General features: G+C 50.6%; 5 protein-coding genes across 5 annotated transcripts; 4 read left to right on the forward strand and 1 right to left on the reverse strand.

Annotated features, from left to right (window-relative positions):
• Positions 1-1,629: 1,629 nt before the first annotated feature.
• Positions 1,630-4,158, forward strand: J4E82_007017 (uncharacterized protein; the record flags this gene model as incomplete). Its single annotated transcript, XM_051733266.1, has 5 exons — positions 1,630-1,834; positions 1,884-2,017; positions 2,063-2,311; positions 2,359-3,204; positions 3,253-4,158. 5 exons carry the CDS (start codon positions 1,630-1,632, stop codon positions 4,156-4,158), a joined length of 2,340 nt encoding a protein of 779 aa, XP_051587011.1.
• A 1,686-nt stretch (positions 4,159-5,844) lies between these two features.
• On the forward strand, positions 5,845-6,513 carry J4E82_007018 (uncharacterized protein; the record flags this gene model as incomplete). Its single annotated transcript, XM_051733267.1, has 2 exons — positions 5,845-6,244; positions 6,386-6,513. 2 exons carry the CDS (start codon positions 5,845-5,847, stop codon positions 6,511-6,513), a joined length of 528 nt encoding a protein of 175 aa, XP_051587012.1.
• Positions 6,514-7,182: 669 nt separating this feature from the next.
• Positions 7,183-7,929, forward strand: J4E82_007019 (uncharacterized protein; the record flags this gene model as incomplete). The annotated part of the gene is made up of 1 exon (XM_051733268.1): positions 7,183-7,929. The coding sequence occupies one exon, from the start codon at positions 7,183-7,185 to the stop codon at positions 7,927-7,929; it is 747 nt and encodes a 248-aa protein (XP_051587013.1).
• A 957-nt stretch (positions 7,930-8,886) lies between these two features.
• On the forward strand, positions 8,887-11,676 carry J4E82_007020 (uncharacterized protein; the record flags this gene model as incomplete). Its single annotated transcript, XM_051733269.1, has 4 exons — positions 8,887-9,040; positions 9,114-10,034; positions 10,090-10,569; positions 11,612-11,676. 4 exons carry the CDS (start codon positions 8,887-8,889, stop codon positions 11,674-11,676), a joined length of 1,620 nt encoding a protein of 539 aa, XP_051587014.1.
• Positions 11,677-13,682: 2,006 nt separating this feature from the next.
• On the reverse strand, positions 13,683-14,200 carry J4E82_007021 (uncharacterized protein; the record flags this gene model as incomplete). Its single annotated transcript, XM_051733270.1, has 2 exons — positions 13,683-13,917; positions 13,983-14,200. 2 exons carry the CDS (start codon positions 14,198-14,200, stop codon positions 13,683-13,685), a joined length of 453 nt encoding a protein of 150 aa, XP_051587015.1.
• Positions 14,201-14,215: the final 15 nt, after the last annotated feature.

Here is a 14,215-nt window from a genome sequence, read left to right on the forward strand (position 1 = left end):
AGAGTTCACTCTATCCAAGGCACAGCACATGAATCGCTAAAATCGCTTGCAGGATTCACTCTGTTCAATCTCCAGTTCCTGCTTGGAAGGAAGCGGAGCGGGGCCTTGTATGGCGTGATGGGATTTCCAAGCGACTCGGGGCCCTGCAAGGTGATTGTATCTATTAATGCTAGTCGCATATATCGTTCACGTTCGTATATGTACAATGTAAGTGCATACCGAAACAGAAGCCTTTCCTTCTTTTTTGGCAATTATTCCGTGCGAGACGATCCTGTGGCGCAAGTGTGTATTGGTATTGGTATGGTAATCACACCTGGGCGCGGTATTTGATAGTCCATATATTGCCGATCGCTAGCGGGCGTGCGCGCGGAAGAGGATTATCAGCTGCGTTTTGGCAACATTGCGATAGTCGTGGTTGTTTCTACTTGATGGAGCAGGACGGAGAGATGGGTAGGATCATCGGACCGACGTGCGAAGATGACGATGATGGGAAATGCAGTGCAATGATCGTCGACGACGGATACGGAAAACCGAATCAGTGATGAGGTACTTGATAACGGAGACCCAAGGCTGTTTACAGGCCCACCTCCACATCTTTGGTGCCAGCCCGCCGCCATTCATCTACCGTGGTACAAGCCAAACAAGGCACCGGCGCGTCTTCCTTCTGCGCTCGGCAGCTGAGGGCTCCGGTAGATGCACGACTAGTTTTGTGCACACAGACGACGACGAGGACAACGTCGATGGTTGTAAATGTTTTTCCTGCTGCGATAGCGGGCCGGAAAGTCAAATAGTGTTGTTGCTCTGGTGTCGGGCTTGACGTTGGCTAGTCGGCCTTAGCCAGGAACCAGCGGTCGCTTGGGCGCGGGCCACGTTCTGCTTCAAGCACATGAGGCGCGAGAGGATCGGGGTTTTTTCAGGGGGAGGCGAACGGGCAGCTGACCAGAGTTTCAGACGGGGTGCAGACCCTGTTCGTATGGATAGCTGGAGGTAGTGCAGGTCTGCTGTGTACGTTGCCAGTTGCAGGGTATCGTCTCGCTCCCATCATCTGCATGCACGCATCAAGGTAGTCGGTTGTGTTGTTGTGGGTGCCCGCTGCCCGTTTGCCCCTGCCTCGTTTGACGTCCCACCTTGGTGCAGCTCGCAGCCTCCACGCCCGGCCCACTCTTCCACGACGGACTGAAACACCCGTGAATCTGTAGACAAGACTACTCCACACACGCGCCCCTTCGTCCCTCCAGCCCAAGAACCAAGTCCCAAGTCACTCAAGTCACCACTAATCACAAGACTCCCCCAACGTCGCCTACCACCAAATCGCCAGTCCAAGTGCCATATTCCAAGTAACGTGAGTCGTCAGTCGGGAATGTCGCAGCTTGCCCATTGTCCACTCACCGTCTGAGCTCTCCCCCGCGGCCCCCTCTCGACCATTCACCAACTCGCAGCTGCCATCGCCCTCTCCGGCCACCGAGACACCGCCTAATTTGCCTGTCAACCACCAAAACCGCGCCCATCTCTTTTCGCTGGACGGGCCCGACCGCTGCAATTCCGCAGTGCCTGCCTGTCGCGACCGCGCGCACAAACAAAGTCACCGCCTCCTAAAGTCGCCCTCTCCGCGACACCTGACCCCCAAACATGGCGGTCTCCATGCTGCACGCTCCCTCGCGGGCTTCGACGTCGTCCTCTTCCTCGTTTGTCCCCGTATCGCGCCAGAACACTATGTCGTCCCACGATGGGTCGCGCTCGGTGCGCCAGTCGAAGCGCTACTCCGTTACCGCCCTGTATCTGTCCATGTCTGCCAAGGACAAGGAGCTCGAGATTGAGGACGACCTGGCTAGAGGTATGCGACGATGTGTGCGTAATGCGCCTTGTAGGCTAATTGTTGGCAGCTCAGAAGATACTCCGCGAACTCAAGGCCAAGATCTCGTCGCAGTCCAAGAAGAACTTCGTCCTGGAAAAGGATGTGCGCTACCTCGACTCGCGGATAGCCTTGCTGATTCAGAACCGCATGGCTTTGGAGGAGGTGCGTTGACCAGTCTTACCTACCACGCTGTACTGACCATTGCAGCAAAATGAAGTCGCCGACCACCTTGCCGACGGCCTCGAACTCCAGGAAGGCTTCTTTCCCAACGACGAGAAGACGCAGAAATACGGCAACCTGCTATTCCTCCTCCAATCCGAACCGCGTCACATTGCCCATCTTTGTCGACTCGTCTCTATGGCTGAGATTGATGCCTTGCTACAAACTGTCATGTTCACAATCTACGGAAACCAATACGAGAGTCGCGAAGAACACTTGCTCTTGACCATGTTCCAGGTATGCTATCAGCTCAATGGCCGGAAATCATGCTAACCCCACTACAGTCAGTACTTACGTATCAATTCGATAGTACACCAGACTACAGCTCGCTTCTGCGCGCCAACACTCCAGTCTCTCGCATGATGACTACATATACCCGGCGAGGACCCGGTCAAAGTTACCTCAAGGTTGTCTTGCAAGACAGCATCAACTCCCTCATCGAGCTCAAGGATCTTGACCTTGAGATCAACCCGCTCAAGGTGTACGAGAAGATGGTTACTGAGCTTGAGATCCAGGGAAAACTTCCCCCAAACCTGCCCAAAGGCGTCACCGCAGAGCAGGCCGCCGAGAATGAGACTGTACAGAACATCATCACACCACGCGTCAATATGCTCATGGAGATTGCCAACAACTTCCTCACGACCATCATCAAAGGCCTCGAGGAAACGCCCTACGGCATCCGATGGATATGCAAGCAGATTCGAAGTTTGACGAGACGGAAGTACCCTGATGCCCAAGATCAGACCATATGCACCCTCATCGGAGGCTTCTTCTTCCTGCGCTTCATCAACCCCGCCATTGTCACACCAAGGTCATATATGCTGATCGATGTGCTACCTGCGGAGAACCCCAAGCGGACACTAACATATATTGCCAAGATGCTGCAGAATCTCGCGAACAAGCCATCGTATGCGAAGGAGCCGTACATGGTCAAGTTGCAGCCTTTTATCCACCAAAACAAGGAGAGGATCAACAAGTTTCTGTTGGATCTCTGCGAAGTACAAGACTTTTACGATACCCTCGAAATGGACAACTACGTTGCTTTGTCCAAGAAGGACCTGGAGCTTTCTATCACGCTGAATGAAGTGTATGCGACGCACTCGCTGTTAGAGCGACATGCCGCTGAGCTTGTGAGTGAATTGAAGGACTCCCACACATTTCCGTGCTAACATTACCAGGCCAAAGAAGACAGTTCACATCTTGGTGTCATTCTGCAGGAACTCGGCACCGCACCAGCACAGCTTCCGCGCAAAGAAAATAGGGCCATCAACCTCCCACTATTCAGCAAATGGGAAACACCCCTCGATGACCTCACAGCAGCACTCGACATTACGCAAGAGGAGATCTTCTTCATGGAGGCCAAGTCGACGTTCGTCATGATCCTCCGCTCGCTACCTTCCAACACCTCCATCACACGACGACCACTCCGACTCGATCGCATCGCCGAAGCAGCCGCCACAACAAAGAATGACTCTGTCATGGTCAAGAAGGGCATTCGCAGCATGGAGTTACTCTCACAATTACAAGATCTTGGTGTCATTGACAAGGAAGACGGTTTCTCTCTACTGCGAGATGAAGTCGAACAAGAGCTGGTGCACTTGGGTTCCATGAAAGAAAAGGTCATTGAGGAGACACGAAAGCTAGAGGAAGTCTTCCGCACAATCCGCGACCACAACGGCTTCCTTGTCAGCCAACTCGACACATACAAATCCTACCTCCACAACGTGCGCAGTCAATCCGAAGGCAAGACAAGGAAACAGCAAAAACACCAGGTCCTCGGCCCTTACAAATTCACTCATCAGCAGCTTGAGCGCGAAGGCGTGATCCAGAAAAGCAACGTACCCGAGAATAGGCGTGCGAACATCTACTTCAACTTCACGAGCCCCTTACCTGGTACTTTTGTCATATCCCTGCATTACAAGGGACGGAACCGCGGGCTTCTAGAACTCGATCTCAAGCTGGACGATTTGCTTGAGATGCAAAAGGACAACCAGGAAGATCTTGATTTGGAATACGTCCAGTTCAACGTTTCAAAGGTCCTTGTCCTTCTCAACAAGCGGTTCGCGAGGAAGAAGGGGTGGTAGGGCCGTTTCCTGATACTTCCTGCGCGCGATCTGACGGACAAGTCACGAAGAAGATACGATACCCCCGATTATTACTACGTCTTTCCTGCTATCTGAGGATTACAAACGCCACACACAGACACTGATCCGACTCTCATTTATTCAACCCAACATAACATCTTTCTTATTACTACACAACAAGACATCTTTTTCTACGAATCCATCCATAAGCATCTCGGCGCCGGAGTATAGGCGTATATTGGCGCGCTCTTTCTCCCAACTTCTTTGAGGATACCCCTGGTGTGTGCCGGATAGGTCTGGATTGGTTTGCTGGAGCTAGTACACAGCAGGAGTTGCTGGCTATGGACATGGATATGGCGGAAGTCTTTGATTTCCGTTTTCCTTCGCAATGCTCTACCCCCCTGTTTGTGGTGGTTTGCTTTTGTTGTCTTTTCCTTTTGCTGTCAAAGCCAGCTGAGTTGTTTGCTAGCGTGTGCTCTGTTTATGGAAGTTATGCGACTGCTTTTTTACTTGTCCCCCTTTCTTCACGTCTCTCACTAATACGAGTTTGTCGGCAGGAACCGAGCCTCGCCATCCTGTTTTTCCTTTTTGGGGGGAAACTCTTTATGAGTTTGAATTTTGTCCTGCGAGCAAAGGAACGATATCCAGAAGTTTTTTGACATTTGTATGATATATGGGAATGCGTATGCAAACGCGAGCGCGATGGTGTTTTATGGACGTAGCAATGCCTGTTTAGTTGCGGTTGATTCGAAATACTCTGAACTATGGATCTCTCTATTGCAATGGAAATGAGCATGGCTCCTTCATTCTAACAATTTGCGAATGTTTTGAAAGTGATGTTGGCACACTACTCTGCTCTCTACCTTGATGGACAGCTCAGCGGACGATGCATGCCATGGCGTGCGTTGTTCCGGTGTACGTGCAGGTCGATTCAGGAACCGGGTGATAACGTTCCTTCGGTTCCTCGGTCTTTCGACACGCTATTGCTACGTCACATACTATTATAGTACCCAGATGACCTGATTGATCCCCACCATCAATAAACCATGTTGCATCGGAAGTCGTCGGCTCTACTACTATCATCAATCCCCAGCAAGCTCGAATATATCTAGCTGCCATGGAGATAAGAAAGATAACAGCTATACATGACGCTACGGCTACGAAATGCATGCATCATGCAAGATGCGCGCGCGCACGCAACACATAGCCCGCGAATGCAACTAGCAGAGGCGGGTGCCTGTTACACGTGCGCACGCCATGTGTACTATAAGTGAGGCGGTGTTGACGGAAAGCAGGCGCCAATCAACCAATCACAGTGACACACCTTGCTTCCGCCTGTCGATCGCCGCAGTCCGAGGGGGACGTGTGGAGAGGGGAGAGAGAGGAGTCAGACGAGGCTACGCCGTGAACGGGGGGTGGTGGATCTATGACAACGGAGCGGACAGCGGTTGTCCGATGATCATGGGTTATGACTGTGTTTCTGCCGTTCCGGACTTGCTCACTTTCCTCTCTCTCTCTCTTACTTGTTGTATGGTTTTGTGATTTAACTGGTGATATTAAACGGACGGTTGGTGTTTTATTCTGCTGCTTTGCTGGACTTGGGCTCTTTTGTCTTATCTCGGTTTCACTATCACTATCTATCTGTCTATCAATCAACGCTATAGCAGCAGCAGCAGCAACGACAACATGTCATCCTCCATCGCGATACCAAAGCGCAAGGGCAAAGGCCCTGCCCACGACCATCGGAACTCGTCGTCTTCGTCGTCATTCGCGGCTTCCACAGGGCCCTCGACGCCTAACAACTACAATTACAACTTCACACCTTCGCCGAACCGCTTCTCGTACGGTAGCGGGGGTAGTCCGCGTAGCTATGGTTCTTCCACGCCTTCGTCGTCGTCATCATTGCCATCAGGCTCTTCTCCACAGACCAGTGCAAGTAGCATGCGTCGCAGAGAGTCTCTGATGAGCGAGACGTTTTCCCGACAAGAACATACCGTTGTCAATGTTGGCGGGGACGAGGAGGGTGAAGGGGGGTTGAGGCTGATTACTTGTGTCAAGGCTAGTCAAGGGTTTGATTGGAATCAGGGTATGTCTCATTCTATGCTCTTGTTGCTATCTTTCCTGTTCCCTTCTTTCGCTGTTCTGGCTACAGAGGGTGGCTAGTTGCGGGAATGTGCGAGTTGGCTCTATAACGGTGTGTGTGTGTGTGTGTTGACAATGTTGACAGAAATGTTCCTCCCTTCGTACATCGATTACCACTTCGACGACCTCGAACGCCGACAGGATCCGGTGCAGGATATCATTCTGACAGATGAAGAGGTCAGGAATATGTTTCCTTCTGATACTCGGCTATAGATGTGTACAGGCATGGATGCATGGGGAGGCTGTGGTTGGACAATGGATGTGCATATGCTTTGGCATTCCAATGGATGATGCGACACTGGATTCATGTTTATATGGGTTGGGATAGGCGTTTTGGTACATGGTCATGGGCGTTTGGTTTGGATGGCTGCATGCTGGAGACTGGATTGGATGGGATCAGGTGTTCGGGAGGTGTCTATATGCTGCTCAAGAAGCTTTTGCGCTCTTTTTGTCTCTGTAATCCTGATGGAACAATACACAAGCTACATAGCTATTATCGCACATCAGGCCATGTATCCAACGGTGCAAGACTGTTCTGCTGCTCAGCGCATGCTTCGAGGTGGTGCAGCGACCCCACAGCCTCGGCCCCGATAAGGCGGGCTGATAAGGTGATCAAGCGTCGCGCGCGGTCCACGTTTCGCGTTCGCAAACAAACAGCCAAAACAAACCTGACCCAACTCACGACGACGGTCATTGCACCATACGATATACACCCCGCCACGCCGAAGAACCTCGCATATCTGCCTCTCAGCAACTTGCGCAAACCATCCATCGAATACAAGAAATCCACAATCTCTCCAACAAAAAGGAAAAAGAACCCCATTCGCACAGCGCGCACGCTGCAAACACCAAGAACCCAACAACAACCCACCCACCCCCGCAATGGAACACCGCAAAATCGAACTCCAGTCCCCAAGCGATCTCACCTACCTCACCAACCAGATCCGCACCGCCGCGCGACAGAAACTCGATCTTCACCTGCCCCCAGTCCCCTCTACAGATGAGACCGCAAACGCGCCGGATGAACTACGACGGAGCGTAGAAGACTTGGTCGAGATCTTTGTTGCGCAAGTATTACAAGGAATGCGACAAAACATCAGTATCAACGGCATCGACGTCATCCAGAGCAATTCAGAAGACGGGGTAGCAAATGGGGACAGGGATAGGATGGATATCGATGGGGGGAGTGGCGGATTGAACAATGGCAGAGGGGCCGAGTCACTGGTAGAAACCGTCGAATACGAAGCCTTTGACGATAAACTGCGAACGCAGCTTTCCTCTACGGTGGCTAGACGCGATGCGCTGATTGCAAAGATCAGTCAGCAGCGGCGGACGACGCCCAAGGTTGCGGCCGAAGAGTGGATCAGGAACTTCGAGGCGGAGAGTAAAGCGTGGCAGGAGATGCAGCAAGCGGCGCATGAGCGGCAAGGAGGCGACGATAATGATGATGATGATGGAGTATTGGCTGGTGTGGATGCGTTGGAGAGGCAGGAAGAGGTGGAGAGGAATTGGGAGAAGGCGGTGTTGGCGTTGCAAAAGTTGAACAAGGGGTTGCCCGAGACGAGGGCGAGGCTGGAGAGGGCAGGGGATGTGGTGGGGTACTTGGGGGGTGGGAAGAGCAAGAAGTGAAGGGCGTTCTTCTTTTTTGGGATTGGAGTATTGAAGGCGTTGGGTGCATTTGGGTGTATAGGCGTTTTTCTGGCGGGGCCGGAGGGGACATGGGATACCCACTAGCATTGATATTGCTTGTAAAGCATTGACGAGATATTAGATCGTTTGTGCTTCTCATGGATACAGTATGTGTTGCATGTAAGAATGGTTTTTGAGGGTGGGTACTATAGCTATGTGTATTGCTACCTATTCACGAAAACATAGTTCCGAACGAACCGTCTTGTCCTAGGCGGTTCTCTCACCAACTGTGGATCATTTCTATTGAAAGGCCATACCTCAGTGTCAAGAGACAAGTGACGACAGCGCTCAATGCGATGGAGAAATCTTGGATACGTGACATCAAGGTGATTTTGTTGACGAATGGCTGATCGTACGATGTCTGTGTCATCCGAGCGCTTCTTAACTAACATTAATTTCCTTCTCACCTGGGCACAATATTTACCCTTTCCGAACTCCTACTTTGCACCTCCCACATCCCATACGCATTATCGACTGCGGCGCATCGTGACACGGACGCCATCTTACGGCCCTTTTCCTCCCGCGCTGACCGAACCGCGTTCTCAACCCTGCCATGTAACTACCTAGGTATACCATGCCAGTCCGCAGACACTTCTGAATCTCCATTTATACAATCAAGGAAATACATCTCACCCTCTGCGCAATGAATCCTCAATCGCAACGGCAATCACATGTGGGAACTAGTTCGGTAGCGCTCGGCGCGTCAAGCTTGCAAAAGCTATACGTCATGGCGTCAACGCCGACTTTCCGTCGTGTCGTCCCGCAAGCACCCGGGTTGTTGATAAATAACTAAAAAAAAAGTGTGGTTCCTGTTAGTTCAATGATCATTCGGGACTGCTGCGATACAAGGAATCAGCGGAGACTGTGAAGCATTGAAGCATGTTTTCGCCGGCTCGAATGTCTGTGTTGCCGGGTGGTGTTAGGGAGCTTGCGGCCAGCTCGCGCCTGGGATCGCTATCTCGAACGAGTGCTTTGGTAAGCGGAAAGTATGGAAAGAGCTTGGAACAGAGAAGAGGAATTACGATTGACAAGTTGGATGAAGGGAGAGGCAGTACGTTTTTTCAATTCCTACCTTCCTCCCACGAGATAGTTGTCTTTGTGACCCTAACAACCCTCCCTTCCAGACCGCGAGCGCGTAGTTATCCTAGGATCCGGATGGGCAGGCTTCACAGTCGCCCGCTCTCTCGACGCCTCGAAATTTCAAACCCTCGTTGTATCTCCCCGTTCCTACTTCGCCTTCACGCCCCTCCTGGCCTCTACCGCCGTCGGCACCTTGGAATTTCGCACTGCCCTCGAACCCGTGCGCAGCCGACGAACAAAAGTCGAATTCTTCCAAGGATGGGCCGACGATGTGGATTTCAAGAATAGGACGATTACGATCGAAGAGGCGGTTGATGATCCGAAGCAGGGTGTTGCGTTGACTACGGATCGGCACGCAGGCGAGACCAAGGAAGAGAGGGAGGTGGAGAGGAAGAAGGAGGCTAAAGTGGGGAAGTTGTTCGATGTGCAGTATGACAAGTTGATTGTGACGGTGGGATGTTATAGCCAGACGTTTGGTACCCCAGGTGTCAAGGAACACGCTTTCTTCCTCAAGGACGTGGGCGACGCGCGTAGGATCCGGAATCGCATCTTGGCATGCTTTGAAGGCGCGGCGCTACCTACTACTTCTGTTGAGATGAAGAAGCAATTGCTCAACTTTGCTGTTGTGGGGGGTGGGCCTACGGGAATCGAGTTCAGTGCCGAGCTGCACGACTTGATTAATGAGGATATGAAGAAGTTGTACCCGGAACTCATTCAGTATCATAAGATTACTGTTTACGATGTTGCGGAGAAGGTGTTGCCGATGTTTGACAAGAAACTCGCGGGGTATGCGATGCAGAAGTTTAAGCGTAGGGGTATTGATATCAAGACGAGCCACCATGTGGAGGAGCTGAGGCCGGGAGCGCCGGCTGAGAGGGGTATGTCGGATGATATCGATGATTACCATTTGTATACGCTCAAGGTCAAGGAGGAGGGTGAGATTGGAGTAGGCATGTGTGTCTGGAGTACGTCTTCCCACTCTCATCACCTAGATACACAAGTACTGACTCCCACCAACAGGTACAGGACTCATGCAGAATCCCTTCGTCGACCACGCACTTTCCTCTGTCCGCGAGGCACCCACCGACCTACACCTCCCATCCTCATCGTCCTCGTCTTCCGCACTCAACAAAGACGTAAAATGGATAGTCAAGAAAGACCCAAAATCCGGCTCTATCATCACCGACGATCACCTCCGCGTAAAGCTAATCCCTTCCTCATCCTCATCCTCATCCGAACAAAGCAGCTCCACCACAACCGAAGCAATCCATCCCTCCGTCTTCGCCCTCGGCGACTGCGGCATCATCCAAGACACGACCTACCCCGCCACCGCACAAGTCGCATCTCAAAAGGCCTTTTGGCTCGCCAAACGGCTAAACAAGGGCGACTTATCCCCGTCCTCGCCTTCTTCAGAGTCCAAGGGATTCACATACAAAGATCTCGGTACGCTGGCGTATATTGGTAATTGGAATGCCTTGTTCCAGGGAGGTGGCAAGTGGGGTGGGAGATTGCAGGGTTATGTGGCGTGGATTATCTGGCGGGGGGCGTATTTGACGAGAACGGTTAGTTGGAGGAATAAGGTTCTTGTGCCGGTTTATTGGGCGGTTAATTGGGTGTTTGGGAGGGATGTTAGTAGGTTTTAGGTGAGAGAGGGAATGGGGGATGGGAAGGAGGAAAAATAGGAAGAATTTGTGGGATTGTAATACTGAGTTCGTCGACTACATCAACGTCTAGTATCATTACGGAGTATCAACGTGTTAGTGGTTAAAGACTCATCTGGCTATCAGCAGGCTAGTCGGTCATACACCTGTGTAACGAGTATTACAAATACACGAAATTTCATTCAATTGCGTACTCGTCCATTTGCTCAGCCTCAAGCTGAAGCCAGCTGTGCGATCGGTGTCCTTCGGACGAAGCGACGTTGACCATTCTATACACCGAAGCCCTAAATTCTATTGGCCTTAATATAAAAGGTATATTGTACCCAAATAGATTGGCGACAATGTCACCGACCTTCACCTCGATACCGGATTCGTGCCAAGCCAATGCAAGATCGCCTTCTTGCGTTATCATTAAAGAGCGATGATCTGCTAACAATTTAGTACCATTCTCAACCACCATATCGACAAAACCGTCTTCGGTTCCTAGTAAACAAGTAACGAAGTCATATAATCCTCTGTCGAGTCTGTGGTTGTACGCTAGCATCTTGTATAGACGTTGTGGTGTTATGTTTGAAGCTTTTAGCATCTTGTGATAGAAGCCGTATACTTTAGCGGCCATTGAACGTGCATCGTCAATCTCTTTGTTATTCGGAGTATACGGACAAGAAAGAACCGCTGAGATCGTGCCAACGTATCTTCCTTGTGTAAAAAGAGTCTGGTGATCTTCCGATAGGCGTATTGAACCATGCCGGCGCTCCCTCGATTTCAAAGACGGTTTCTTATATTCACGGTCTTCCAGATCGATGCGGGCGTAGCTCATGATCCATGAAGGTGTACGGACGTTTGGTCCAAATGCCTCGTGTGGAACTGAATTGAAATAGGTGAGATAATGTTCTGGGGATTCTTCTATGATCTCAACCACCGTGGCTTCGGCGAGAACTTGTAGAAGGCTTTTCGTATAGTCAGGCACAATCGGATCGGCCTCCGAGAAGTGACAGATTCCAAGTAGCCCGTATACATTGTCCCTTGGGTCGGTAGCTTCCGAATGATACGAGTGTCGAAGCAACCACGATAGGCTGCGATTCTTTTCACCCTCGTTCCTCATCATGTTAAGTGTCCATATCGATAAAGCGCAAATCTGGATTTCGAGGTACAAATCAAAAAAATCCAAACCGGGAGTTCTCGTCTTCTCGCTATAGCTTTTGTTCTGGAGTGCATAGTAACTTCCTTGAATAGCATAAAAAAGGTCTTGTCATCTGGCACAGTGAAGTCCTATGTGCACAACCGGATCTTTTTTGGCCAAAACAAACTCTTGAATGACCCATATGCGGCGAAACCAGGGCCCGAGAATAATATCCAGTAAATGGCCCAAGGAATGGTACAATTCGGGAGTCAAAGCACTTGACATTAGGAACTGAGACGTCTTCCTTAAGAATCCAGCAGACGAAGAATAAGCAGCGAATACAGAGTTTATGCGACGTGACTTGGCAAGAAGCTTAGAAAAGTCCTTCTCGCAGCGCTCTTGATCCACGCACGTAGCAGACGGTACCCATTCTCCAAGCCATATCAGTACGTTCTTCGCTGAACTGTATATCATCGCCATGAGCTGGACTTGCTTCGATCTCTCCTGAATATCGTCTTGATTGATACACAATGCATCAACCCAAAGAATGCGAGAACGATCAGCATACCGAAGCCGTCTGAGACAAAGATCCAGGCTTTCAGTTACGGAAATAGGGGTTCCGCTAAGGAGAGCTTCGCGTGGACTTGTAGTTGTACCCCACGTATATGAAAGAGCCTCATAATCTGTCTTTTCATTTGCTTTCTTCGGCCGTAGGCGCAATTGAATGGTGTCGTCGTACAGTGCGGGACACAATTCCAATAATCGGATATCCCTGTTTTCGGAATCAATGCTCGAGTATGCGGGATGGTGTGAACTGGCGAGTGTACGGCCTTGTCCATACCGATTTAGGAACGTATCGTTCATTGTAAGAACGAGTTGAGTCGTTGTTCAACAAAGAAAGTATGGTACCACATTTCAGACTGTTGTCCAACTAGAACTCTGCGCTAATGATTGGATCTGGACCTTTACTCATAGAAGAAAACGGAAAACGGCCGTAGGTAGGTTGAGAGACCATGCGTATACCGAAGAGAAGGCTATGATGATACACGGTTCGAAGGAGAAGATGAAGCAAGGTAGTCGTAATACTATGGGAAAGAGAATCGCGAAATCCAATGCGATGAAAGATTCTAGACACAGTGAGGCTGGAATCTGGCTACGTGGACGGCACGGATTGGATAGAAGTGATTATGCGCAACGGGTGGCGTGGTGGTGACCGGTGTGGCGTCGAGGCGCGTCGTATCGAACCGGGACGCGACCTGGGTCGGTGGGGTACATTGTTCTGAGGCACATACAAGCGCTAAAATACCCCGCCCTGCACAAGTCGCATACCACCAATGTAGCCACAACAAAGGGTTGTTTCCGGCGTATTTAAGATACTCGGCGCATTCCATGAGACACAACAAGATTTCGTCTTAGTAAGTCGCACAAGTGTGACTTTTAGCTGCCTGGCGCCTCCACTTCTACATACATTTGAAAGAGTAGTCCGATTCGTATTGTCTTTGCGCAGGCGGATGCTAAAGGACATAGTAGTGAACAAGTTCTATTCGGTAAGCCTGTATGATACTCAAACAGAAAGCACGTACAGGATGATGTAACCAATCATGCCTCAGTTTTACTAGACACATATTTCTTACATGGAGATTTATGTCTCTTCCACTCTTGTTTTTGACATGTCTGGGAGCAGTAGAACGCTGATCTGCACCCACCGCACCCATGCAATTCAGTCAAGTTGAACAGACGAATGCCACGATTCAGTAGGCGAAAGTCGTATGATTGAAAGTGACACTGCGCCGAGCACGTTAGGAACATCGCTTCAGGTCACATTTCGCTCAGCATACCTGTGGGCTTGAACAAACCATCCTCCCTGTACTTGCGCCTCGTAATCGAATTTCCTTAGCATCTGAGAGCTTTTCCATGTCTTCCAAGATCAAACAAAATTGTTCTCTGGCTAGTACAAAGTTGTCTTCATTATCTCCTGCAGCGTGTATTTCGATGCTCTTCTCAGTAGCTTCTATTGCCTCTTGTAGTTTAGACTCTCTTCGATAGGCTGACCCGATCAAGCACCTGGAATTTAAGTGTACTAAGTCAGCGGATATCTCGCATGGGGTTTGCACCTTGGCTCTTCCTACCAGGCATCGCCAACTGGCATCGAGTCAGGTTTGTAAACGCCTAGTCGAGTTTGTAACATCTCTTGCGCAAGCTGCAAATAGCGGTCCATATCTCCAGCTCTTTTCGCAACCTGTTGTTCGAAGAATAGGCGTTCCGTTTTCTCGTCTGCCGCACGAGCTTGCGCTACAGTGACATCGTCCCGGAAGTCGGGGTGTATAGAGCTCGCCATGGGTGGCATGATGTGTTTCTGTGT

This window comes from Alternaria postmessia, assembly GCF_024291825.1.
Source record: "Alternaria postmessia strain BMP 2775 chromosome Unknown scaffold_44, whole genome shotgun sequence".
NCBI lineage: Eukaryota > Fungi > Ascomycota > Dothideomycetes > Pleosporales > Pleosporaceae > Alternaria > Alternaria postmessia.